The 12,390-nt window shown below is 42.4% G+C and overlaps 1 protein-coding gene across 2 annotated transcripts; it reads right to left on the reverse strand.

The window, feature by feature from the left end:
• Window positions 1-1,354: 1,354 nt before the first annotated feature.
• Window positions 1,355-7,139, reverse strand: LOC139376910 (E3 ubiquitin-protein ligase TRIM35-like). 2 transcript variants are annotated; one of them, XM_071119904.1, is made up of 7 exons: window positions 7,004-7,139; window positions 6,455-6,885; window positions 4,057-4,152; window positions 3,706-3,936; window positions 3,588-3,610; window positions 3,386-3,504; window positions 1,355-3,245 (listed from the first exon to the last, which is right to left on the reverse strand). In XM_071119904.1, the coding sequence occupies exons 2-7, from the start codon at window positions 6,857-6,859 to the stop codon at window positions 2,704-2,706; spliced, it is 1,416 nt and encodes a 471-aa protein (XP_070976005.1). In that variant the 5' UTR covers window positions 6,860-6,885; window positions 7,004-7,139; the 3' UTR covers window positions 1,355-2,703. The 2 variants fall into 2 exon arrangements, with proteins under 2 accessions (XP_070976005.1, XP_070976004.1); XM_071119903.1 differs by lacking the exon at window positions 7,004-7,139 and having other exon boundaries at window positions 6,455-6,925.
• Window positions 7,140-12,390: the final 5,251 nt, after the last annotated feature.

A 12,390-nucleotide genomic window follows, 5' to 3' on the forward strand; every position in this document is an offset into this window, starting at 1 on the left:
AGAGACAGAGCTCCATCTGGCCCAGCTAAAGTGTCAGTGGGGTCCTGATTACTCTCTGCTCCTTCCACTCTCTCACAGAACTGTGAATGGAATGCACACAGATACGCACACACACACCTCTGTTTGTTCATACGTCAGAAGGAACGACACCAATTGGCACTTGTCAAACAGCAGACAGTACCACAACTGGGAAATAAAGGAAATAAAGGAAGTCACCTGTAAGTCTCAGGAACATTAGTCTAACTTTAGTTTTTGTAGTAATTGTGTAGTAATTTAGTAGTAACTAGAGCTCACCAGAGAGAGAACATAGAGTGGTGTGAAGTTGTATTTTGAATCATTCTAAAATAACACTATGTATACTTGGGGGGTTGTGTATGGATAATGCTTGGTTGAATGGGTCTAATCTAGCATGTCTACATTTAACAAACTGTGCCTGGAGAACCCATTCTAAATCAAACCCCTGAGTTACATTCAAATCTAATCTATTTTGTCACGTTCGTTGAACACAACAGGTGTAGTAGACCTTACTGTGAAATGGTTACTGACAAGCATTTAACCAACAATGCAGTTTTGAGAAAATACCTAATAAAGTAAGAGAGAAGAATAAGAAATAATCAAAGAGCAGCAGTCAATAACAATAGTGGGTCTTTATACAGGGGGTACCTGTACAGAGTCAATGTGTCAGTGTGCGGGGGGCACCGGTGTCGAGGTGATTCAGGTAATATGTACATGTAGGTAGAGTTATTAAAGTGACTATGCATAGATAATAACAGAGAGTAGCAGCAGCTTAGAAGAGGGGGGGGGGGGGGGGGGGGGGGGCAACACCTGTTTTTGACGTGGTAACTATGTACAGTAGTGAACATTGGTATGTCCAGCACGGTCACTGTTGTTCTGTTGTGCATTTATAGGACCTGAGAGAGAGAGAGGAGGAACCTGCTATACTTACAATACACAATACAACACAGATGTCCACAACGTATACTTACCATACCAAACATGTAACGACTCAGACACCATAATGACTCACACGTTTAATGACTGGTTTCAGGTCATCTTTACAGAAGGCTGATCTTTTGTATCTCAAGTCCTCCATCTGGTGGTTAACAATTCAACTGCACTCAGTCACTACAGACCAGTCACCAGTTCCAGCATGCAGTTTAGCAGACAACTAAATTCACTAAATACCTGTAAATAAATTAAACTCTCAAACATGTACATTAAATATTACCAGTCCATGTTGTAAAATCTTCAATTACGGTGAACCTTCAGCATGACGTTATCTCAGTTTAATACATGACCTCTGTTGATGATCAGTATTTCACACAACCAATAACAACGACATGAAATAAAGATGTTTCTTTGATGATCTTTTAATGTCAGTTTGTTGCATATCTTCACATCAGCACCAATAATGACAGACGTTGTGTTGTACATGGTGTCCTCCCAGACCCAGTAGCATGTAGAACATTCACTGATAACAGTTTAACACAGAGCTCTGTAGCTCAATAGTCAGATCAATATCATGTCCTTGTTTCATGTTGTAATGCTGCAGACACTGTCAGGGACATATACAGGTAAACGTTGACACTAGAAAAGGACATTCTGACAAGGATTCAAGTTATTCACAATTACACTAAAGTCAATAGTTAATATTAGAAGATCTGGTTGAATCTAGTCAGGATTCAGAGGTCAATATATTTGAATGTTAAATATGTAGAAACAGAGTACCAATGCAGATAAGCCTATACATATAACACAACTTTAGAATAAATTAAATCGATATTGTAACAGATTGCATTAAAAGACATTTGTAACATTATCAAAACTAAGAACATAAATATGAATAATGCATAAAATATTGCATAAAACATGAGTCAATGCAAATAACAGAATAAAACAATGTGATCACTAAGAGACATAGTAGTTGTACTCTGATAAAGTAAAACACACAAAGAAAAGTCTTCAAGTGTAAAACGTAGTTTAATTAGAGAGAAAATAAATAAAGACTTTGTCTAAAGAAATAAAATCCTAATAAACAGTGAGATCACCAGTAGTAATAACACTATACCTTCAGATACTCCTAGACCTTGGACCTCTCACTCACATCTAGGGCGCAGAGGTTTTCCTTAACCCAGCCACATTTAGGGTCCAGAGGTTTTCCTTAACTGGTGAACCAACCACATCTAGGGCCCAGAGGTTTTCTTTAACCCAGCCACATTTAGGGTCCAGAGGTTTTCCTTAACATGTGAACCAACCACACCTTGGGCCCAGAGGTTTTCCTAAAGACGTGACCCAACCACACCTTGGGCCCAGAGGTTTTCCTTAAGATGGGACCAGGAACCACCCTAGTCATAGCCCTAAATGTATTACATTTAGAATTGTTCTACAAACACAATTAGTTGCTCCACATGAACAAACATTAATTCAGAATCGTGATGAAAAATATAATATGTACAGAGGGATCTGTTTGCAGAACAAGAGTTTTATTAACAAAAAGTAAACATATGAGTTTGCATTACAGAACAATTATTTTGTAGTTTTACACATCATTTCATGCAATTCTACACAACATAATCAATTGGGGCTCCCTGGAGGTCAGGGCCCCTGGGCACGTACCCTGCATGCACGGTTAGTAAGTCGGTCATGATGACTAGTTTAGATAGCTGGCTAGATTAACTAGACTAATTAACCAATACAACATGTTTAACTGACATGGGCTGACACCTCTGATCGGCAGATCTGAACACCAGTGCTTTTCACATCACCAGCTGATCCAATATGGAAGTACGGGTAGAGAGTCTCAGTGAATGTGTCTTTATGAGTGTAGATGAGTGTCATGTCTTTGGAGTCGTAGAAGGACACCTCCCCCTGGTCGTAGTCCAGCTGAACTCTGATCCTCTGGGGTTTCTTCTTCAGGAGGAGGGTCTCTCCCTTTCCATTACTATACTTACAACTATCCTGCCGTATAGCCCAGATTCCATACTCTGGTGATGCAAACAGCTCCCCCTTCCTGTCAATTGACTCTTTAGCCACGCCCATAATCCAGCAAGGACGGTCACCCAGCTCCACCTCCCAGCTGTGTTTACCTGAGCTGAACCCCTTAGAGCCCAGAATAGTTGTATACTTCATGAATCTCTCTGGGTTGTCAGGTAGCTGCTGCTTTGGGCCAGTTTGACTCACACTGGTCAGATCATCAGACAGACAGAGCCAGGAGGATGCAGTGTTGGGGTCCAGAATCACAGGAGCTTCAGAACAAAGAGATATTCCACACATTATACCATGTAGTCTCTTTTCATATACACTAACAATACTACTTCAAATAGAGTACTTAATTAAATCTATCTTACATTATTCTAGATCATGTCCTCTCCTATCCAGTACTCACTGTGTTTGATGATCTCCTTCATCTTCTCCCAGACTCTGAACTTCAGGTTTCCCAAGTGTTTGGCCACGTCTATCAGCCCCCCTGACAGCAGCTGTGGATCTGGCATTGTGCACTGGGCTCTGGAATAACATTCAGGAGTCAGAACGTCTGTGGGGTTGGGTTCACACCCACAGAGAAGAGAGATGAGAAGCAGATCACTTACCTTTCCTTCGTGGTCTTGAAGTTCTGGAAAGTAGAGTATATAGTCATCAATATTATTGATTCATCAATACATCTTTGAGTTCATTTATAATGTATGTCTGAGAGAGAGCCGTCCTTACCTGCAGGAATGAGATGTCTTCATCTTTCAGCTCCCCCTCTATGGCTCTGATTGTGTCTGAAAGTGATGATATCTCTCTGTTCATCTGCTCAATCTTCTCCTTCATCTTCTGACTCTTCTGCTTCTCTTCCTCTTTCAGAGCAGCTATCCTGGCCTCCTCTTCCTCTCGTAGAAACTGGTGAAGTTTCTCAAACTCCTCCTTAATCTGCTTCTCTGTGTGCTGGGCCTGGCTCTGGAGACAGTGAGAAGAATACATCATTCTACAATTATTATCAGAATTAAATCCTACATGTAGGCTCCAATTGAAACAATACATGCTGAACTATTGTAACTTTACATAATTTATACGAACCTTAATGTGCACTGCTGTTTGATCACAGGTTTGTTTAACTTTATTAAAGACCTTCAGCTTCTCCTGTAAGGGCTTCAGGTCAGTCTGGAGTTCCTCCTGGAATGAGACAGAACCTCACTGAGGAGACAACCTCTGGACTCACTTTATAGGAGAGAACGTGTCTGTACAACACACCTCTATCACTGCAGATACTTTATATCCTTGTTTAAAGACTTAATTTCAGAGACTATTTAGAATGTATCAAAAACTGAATTTCACAATCATTCAGGCAACACAATGTGCAGAAAAGCTATGATTAAAACATTGATAACTTCATGTTCCATAGTTTGAGTATTGCTGACACCCTGGACCCAAACTGTTACCGACCTATATCCATCCTGCCCTGCCTATCTAAGGTCTTCGAAAGCCAAGTCAACAAACAGGTCACTGACCATCTCGAATCCCACCGTACCTTCTCCGCTGTGCAATCTGGTTTCCGAGCCGGTCACGGGTGCACCTCAGCCATGCTCAAGGTACTAAACGATATCATAACCGCCATCGATAAAAGACAGTACTGTGCAGCCGTCTTCATCGACCTGGCCAAGGCTTTTGACTCAACCACCATATTCTTATCGGCAGACTCAGTAGCCTCGGTTTCTCTAATGACTGCCTTGCCTGGTTCACCAACTACTTTGCAGACAGAGTTCAGTGTGTCAAATCGGAGGGCATGTTGTCCGGTCCTCTGGCAGTCTCTATGGGGGTGCCACAGGGTTGAATTCTCGGGCTGACTCTTTTTTCTGTATATATCAATGATGTTGCTCTTGCTGCGGGTGATTCCCTGATCCACCTCTACGCAGACGACACCATTCTGTATACTTCCGGCCGTTCCTTGGACACTGTGCTATCTAACCTCCAATCGAGCTTCAACGCCATACAACACTCCTTCCGTGGCCTCCAACTGCTCTTAAATGCTAGTAAAACCAAATGCATGCTTTTCAACCGTTCGCTGCCTGCACCCGCACGCCCGACTAGCATCACCACCCTGGATGGTTCCGACCTAGAATATGTGGACATCTATAAGTACCTAGGTGTCTGGCTAGACTGTAAACTCTCCTTCCAGACTCATATAAAACATCTCCAATCTAAAATCAAATCTAGAGTCGGCTTTGTATTCCGCAACAAAGCCTCCTTCACTCACGCCGAACAAGCTGACCCTAGTAAAACTGACTTTCCTACCGATCCTGGATCCTCTACAAAATAGCATCCAATACTCTACTCAGCAAACTGGATGCAGTTTATCACAGTGCCATCCGTTTTGTTACTAAAGCACCTTATACCACCCACCACTGTGACCTGTATGCTCTAGTCGGCTGGCCCTCGCTACATATTCGTCGCCAGACCCACTGGCTCCAGGTCATCTACAAGTCCATGCTAGGTAAAGCTCCGCCTTATCTCAGATCACTGGTCACGATGGCAACACCCACCCGTAGCACGCGCTCCAGCAGGTGTATCTCACTGATCATCCCTAAAGCCAACACCTCATTTGGCCGCCTTTCGTTCCAGTTCTCTGCTGCCTGTGACTGGAACGAATTGCAAAAATCGCTGAAGTTAGAGACTTTTATCTCCCTCACCAACTTCAAACATCTGCTATCTGAGCAGCTCACCGATCGCTGCCGCTGTACATAGTCTATCGGTAAATAGCCCACCCAATTTACCTACCTCATCCCCATACTGTTTTTATGTATTTACTATTCTGCTCTTTTGCACACCAGTATCTCTACCTGCACATGACCATCTGATCATTTATCACTCCAGTGTTAACCTGCTAAATTGTAATTATTCTCCTACCTCCTCATGCCTTTTGCACACAATGTATATAGACTCTTTTTTTCTTTTTTTCTACTGTGTTATTGACTTGTTTATTGTTTACTCCATGTGTAACTCTGTGTTGTTGTCTGTTCACACTGCTTTGCTTTATCTTGGCCAGGTCGCAGTTATAAATGAGAACTTGTTCTCAACTAGCCTACCTGGTTAAATAAAGGTGTTCTCAACTAGCCTACCTGGTTAAATAAAGGTGTTCTCAACTAGCCTACCTGGTTAAATAAAGGTGTTCTCAACTAGCCTACCTGGTTAAATAAAGGTGTTCTCAACTAGCCTACCTGGTTAAATAAAGGTGTTCTCAACTAGCCTACCTGGTTAAATAAAGGTGTTCTCAACTAGCCTACCTGGTTAAATAAAGGTGTTCTCAACTAGCCTACCTGGTTAAATAAAGGTGTTCTCAACTAGCCTACCTGGTTAAATAAAGGTGTTCTCAACTAGCCTACCTGGTTAAATAAAGGTGTTCTCAACTGGCCTACCTGGTTAAATAAAGGTGAAATAAATAAAAAATAAACATTTTCTATCAGAATCTTCCTCCTACCTTGTGATCCTGAACAGCCTCATCTACAGGGATGCAGTCATGATCTTTATGTTTTCTTGAGACCTGACACACCAAACAGATGGGCTCTTTATCCTCCAGACAGAACAGACTGAGTTTCTCACTGTGTAGACTGCAGAGCACCTTGGACCCTGTGGTTGGATCTGTCTGTCTCCTTTCCCGTAAGGCCTCACACAGGTTCTTTAGAGAAAGGTTTGTAGGGGGCTGATCCTTAGACGACCGTCTCCTGCAAACTGGACATTCCCGAGATTCCTCGTCTTTCCAGCATTCCTTTAGACAGGCTTGGCAGAAGCTGTGGCTGCATGACAACATGACAGGATCCTTAAAGATGTCAAGGCACACCGTACAGGAGAAATCCTCCTCTGGGAGAGACGAACTAGAAGCCATTTTCTCACACGATGTCACTCCCTGTCCTGGTATGAGATCTGAAAGTTAATTTCACTTTCACTTTTAAAACGTCCTCTCTTAAAGGGACACGTTATTCAAAGCAAGTGAAGATGCATGTAAAGTTCACAGTCTTGATGATATTACCTTGTATTGGTTGGTTTATTACCCTGATATTTCAGAACAATCTCAATAAAATCCCAGTGTTGTTGTGTGTCAGACAGACGTGAGTCCTGGAGAGTTATTAAAGTTACAGCACTGAGATGAACTTCAGTCATCATGTGACTCGGGGGTGGAGTTAAGTCTCTGGTCCTGCTTAAATATTTAACATCCAACATACGTTTTATCTCTCTAACTATAAATATTATTTTTTACCCCCACAACACAGCTAGAACATTTTCTAAATAATACTTATATTTGTAGACCATTGCATAACACAGCAAATGGTCAAATCAACCATTTAAATTGACTTTCTAGTCTACTTTTGTCTAAAAACAGCAAAATAGAAAAAGCACTACAATTTTAAATACTTTGTCCCCTGATTGAGGCTTGTAGATATTTTCCAAATGTATACAATGTCACCTTCAAAACAGATTAATAAAATATGAGCCACTAGTCAGTTTTTAACAATAATGTCTGACAAGACTTGTTGCAGCCAACTATCCCTTTAACCTAAGTGGAATGTAGTGCTGGTTTCTCATCAGTTCATAGCTGGGAGAACTAGAACAAACAAACATAAAGTCACATTAATGACAGTTCTACTTCATCCATCAACAGAGTAATGATTCTGTACAAAACCTTGGCTTGATGACAGCTCTCCTTATACAGATACTCTGAAGTCTCCCACCTCAGAAATGCTCACTGGATTCCATTCAGGATCTTCTGGCACAAAATTGCTGCGTCATTTAGCACCATAGAGATAGATAGAGGACTCATCATGGGTATCACCCCTTGGGCATTGCCATCATCCACCATTTTAAAAAAGGAATCCCCACCCAGTTGACTACTTGACCCTGGGTTGTAGCCTCAATTCACAATGCTGTCAGATGCCATAATGACACCGATATAAAGATGAGTCCTCTATCTATCTCTATGTTTAGCAGCCAGGTGGATGGCCCATGTTAGAGGAGATACCAAAACACATTGTAAGTTAAATGTGTTGTGCTAGTGAGGATATGAGCTGTGTAAATGCATTGTGTTGTTACCATTTACAACCTGCAGGGTTTATGGCAGCAGTCATGTCCTCTTGAAGGACAACAACCATCATCTTCATCATCTTCAAACACACTGTCCCGTTTTCTCGATCAAGGCAGACAGACACATTATTTGGATACATATGTATGACCAGTTAGCAGGGTTCAGTCCATGACAGAATATTCTGATTATCTGTCCACAGTTTGTAGAGTCCATTCATCCTACTGTTGACCAATAGGATAGAGACATTGTACCCTTGATGAGCCAATCCTTCAGGAGTAAAATTCCACTGGGGAGGGTAGAAAGTGTGTGTGTGTGTTAGTCCAGTCTGAGAGCCTCTCTGTGCTGTTATGTTATCCTAGATGTTGTCCTGTGTTGGGGAGAAGAGAGCTGCTAGTGATCCAGTCTCACTGGGCTCCACAATGTCCCTTTTCTCCAGCTTGGGCTTCTTAAAGAGAGATGGGAGATTTCTGATATGTACGTCCTTTTTAAATTGCTGGCCCAGATCTTTCTGTGGAGAGGAGAGATCAAATACAGTTACAATCTGTCTGTATTGAATGGTTGTCTTATTACATTTGAGTGAGTGTACAGGACCTATTTAATTCAATTTATATGAAAAATATTGCCAGCATTTTCCAATAAAGTATAACTTATATCCTATAAGTAATATCCATTTCAACAGTCACAATGGACACATTTCAGACATTATTTTGTTATGAAATAATTCTAGGTCTTCTTTGCAGAAAACATAAGTTGAAGAACACCCCCATCTAGTGGTGGGAGGTTGTATTACCCCCACAGTGCCAGTGATGAGCTTCTTGAACTGGTCCTTCCTCTTCTTCTCTCCCACCTTGAGGACGGAGCTGGGCTCCAGCACTGAGAATTGGAGTGAGGGTTGCATTTATTTCCATTTAAAGATTGGTTCCTAGTTCCAACACACTTCCTGGAGAATCTTGAAGACTGATGACATCGTTGACTAATCTTTCCTTATCTCATCTAGGCGCAGTGGCCGCCTGTAAATACTTCCTGGTTCAGTATACCTTTGGGGGAGCCCATTTCATACACATCACCGGTCCACAACTCTATAATTCAGCAGCAGAGAGGAATAAACAGTGAAAAAGTCATATTTATTCCTGCCTCCTGTTGAGTTCCCAGGACTAGACAGAGATGAGGAGGGAAGGAAAGCAGATTGTATGTTGAAAGACCTGGTTTGAATTGAGCATAATTATTATTATTATTACCAGAAATGGAATCTGAGAATGGGATGGATTAAAATCAAACACACTCGCCTGATGCTCACACAAGAACAGATGACAACACACATGTTCATATGTACATATACAGTGCATATAAACAGCTACACAAATGTGCACATAAATCCACATGCTAACACACACGGTGCATTTAAGAAACACACACACTCCTATGTGTTGGGTAGAGAGCCAGAGAAGCAGTGATTGTAGCTGCAGAGCCATTTGTTGTGGACCTGTTTGGGCTGCAGGAAAGAGGAGAGGACACAGTGATGGAGGTAGAGCTCAGAGATCCTCACTGTGGGGACAAGCTGCTCATTTCAGTAACAACACCTGTTTCCTCAATGAACACTGATCCTCATTAGAAACAAAGCAGAGCAGACCCCCAACCTTCAACCTTAAAACCAGTACCGTGTCACGTCTGTCCATCTGCCTGTCAGTCTGTCTGTCTGCCACAAAACACAGTTTAATGGGTTGATCATGCTGTTATTCTGTTGGTTAAATGTCCCTGTAAATTCCACCAGGTACAGTATTTTTATTTATTTAATTGTACCTTTATTTAACCTGGCAAGTCAGTTAAGAATAAATTATTATTTTCAATGATGTCCTAGGAACAGTGGGTTAACTGCCTTTTTCAGGGGCAGAACAACAGATGTTGACCTTGTCAACTCAGGGATTTGCTCTTACAACCTTCCGTTTACTAATCTAACACTCTAACCACCTGCCGCCCCAAAGTATAACAGACAGGTAGCTAGAGGTCTAGTTGAGAGTGTCAGCATAACCAGATTCCACAGCATATGGAAGTGACAGCCGTGAGGGTCACAGGCCAGGAGAGAAGAGAGGGATATAGAGGACAGAGTCGTAGGGATACAGAGAGTGAGAGAGAGGATTTATGAAGAGACAAAGCTGTCCCATCGAGAGAGGAGCAATATGCAGAGAGAGAGAGAGAGAGAGAGAGAGTAGAGAGAGAGAGAGGGGAGCAATATGCAGAAAGAGAGAGAGAAGAGAGAGGGAGAGAGAGAGGGAGAGGGAGAGAGAGAGAGAGAGAGAGAGAGAGGATGTATGAAGAGAATCATATAAAAAGAAAACATCAAATTCTGTCAGTTTAAACTAGAGATATCAGGGGTTTTCATTGGATGAATCTCAATCCACCGTATCCGTGGACGTCGCACTACGGTCTCCTGACGTCTGTAGTGTCCAAATGGTTTGATCTACAAACTATGGAAAGAGGAGACTCTCACAAACACGATGGTGGTTTGTCAGGGGACTCATTTTGTCAGGGGACTCGTCTGAAGTCTGAACCGTGGATATGGCAAATTCTGCATGTAGCGTCCAAACCATTTAGGCAACAAACTAATGTGACCCCACCGGTAAGAGAAATATTTTAAAAATGTAATTATAAATCATAATAGTTAAATGATCCATAGTTTGACCATCTTAAAATAATTCCATCTGACAGCTGAGAATGAAGCCAAGGTCCTCAAATTGACTTCATCAGGAAAAGATGAAACACACACACACAAACACACACACACACACACACACACACACACACACACACACACACACACACACACACACACACACACACACAGTACTGACCCCTCTACTCACAGGGTTATCTATGGAGAGGTGTATAGTACTGATCCCTCTACACACAGGGTTATCTATGGAGAGGTGTATAGTACTGATCCCTCTACACACAGGGTTATCTATGGAGAGGTGTATAGTACTGATTCCTCTACACACAGGGTTATCTATGGCGAGGTATAGTGGTGTATAGTACTGACCCCTCTACACACAGGGTTATCTATGGAGAGGTGTATAGTACTGATCCCTCTACACACAGGGTTATCTATGGAGAGGTGTATAGTACTGACCCCTCTACACACAGGGTTATCTATGGAGAGGTGTATAGTACTGACCCCTCTACACACAGGGTTATCTATGGAGAGGTATAGTGGTGTATATTACTGACCCCCCTACACACAGGGTTATCTATGGAGAGGTGTATAGTACTGACCCCTCTACACACAGGGTTATCTATGGAGAGGTGTATAGTACTGACCCCTCTACACACAGGGTTATCTATGGAGAGGTGTATAGTACTGACCCCTCTACACACAGGGTTATCTATGGAGAGGTGTATAGTACTGACCCCTCTACACACAGGGTTATCTATGGAGAGGTGTATAGCACTGACCCCTCTACACACAGGGTTATCTATGGAGAGGTGTATAGTACTGACCCCTCTACACACAGGGTTATCTATGGAGAGGTGTATAGTACTGACCCCTCTACACACAGGGTTATCTATGGAGAGGTGTATAGTACTGACCCCTCTACACACAGGGTTATCTATGGAGAGGTGTATAGTACTGACCCCTCTACACACAGGGTTATCTATGGAGAGGTGTATAGCACTGACCCCTCTACACACAGGGTTATCTATGGAGAGGTGTATAGTACTGACCCCTCTACACACAGGGTTATCTATGGAGAGGTGTATAGTACTGACCCCTCTACACACAGGGTTATCTATGGAGAGGTGTATAGTACTGACCCCTCTACACACAGGGTTATCTATGGAGAGGTGTATAGTACTGACCCCTCAACACACAGGGTTATCTATGGAGAGGTGTATAGTACTGACCCCTCTATACACAGGGTTATCTATGGAGAGGTATAGTGGTGTACAGTACTGACCCCTCTACACACAGGGTTATCTATGGAGAGGTGTATAGTACTGACCCCTCTACACACAGGGTTATCTATTTAGAGGTGTAGTGGTGTATAGTACTGACCCCTCTACACACAGGGTTATCTATGGAGAGGTGTATAGTACTGACCCCTCTACACACAGGGTTATCTATTTAGAGGTGTAGTGGTGTATAGTACTGACCCCTCTACACACAGGGTTATCTATGGAGAGGTGTATAGTACTGACCCCTCTACACACAGGGTTATCTATGGAGAGGTGTATAGTACTGACCCCTCTACACACAGGGTTATCTATGGAGAGGTGTATAGTACTGACCCCTCTACACACAGGGTTATCTATGGAGAGGTGTATAGTACTGACCCCTCTAC

Source organism: Oncorhynchus clarkii, chromosome 20, assembly GCF_045791955.1.
Source record: "Oncorhynchus clarkii lewisi isolate Uvic-CL-2024 chromosome 20, UVic_Ocla_1.0, whole genome shotgun sequence".
NCBI lineage: Eukaryota > Metazoa > Chordata > Actinopteri > Salmoniformes > Salmonidae > Oncorhynchus > Oncorhynchus clarkii.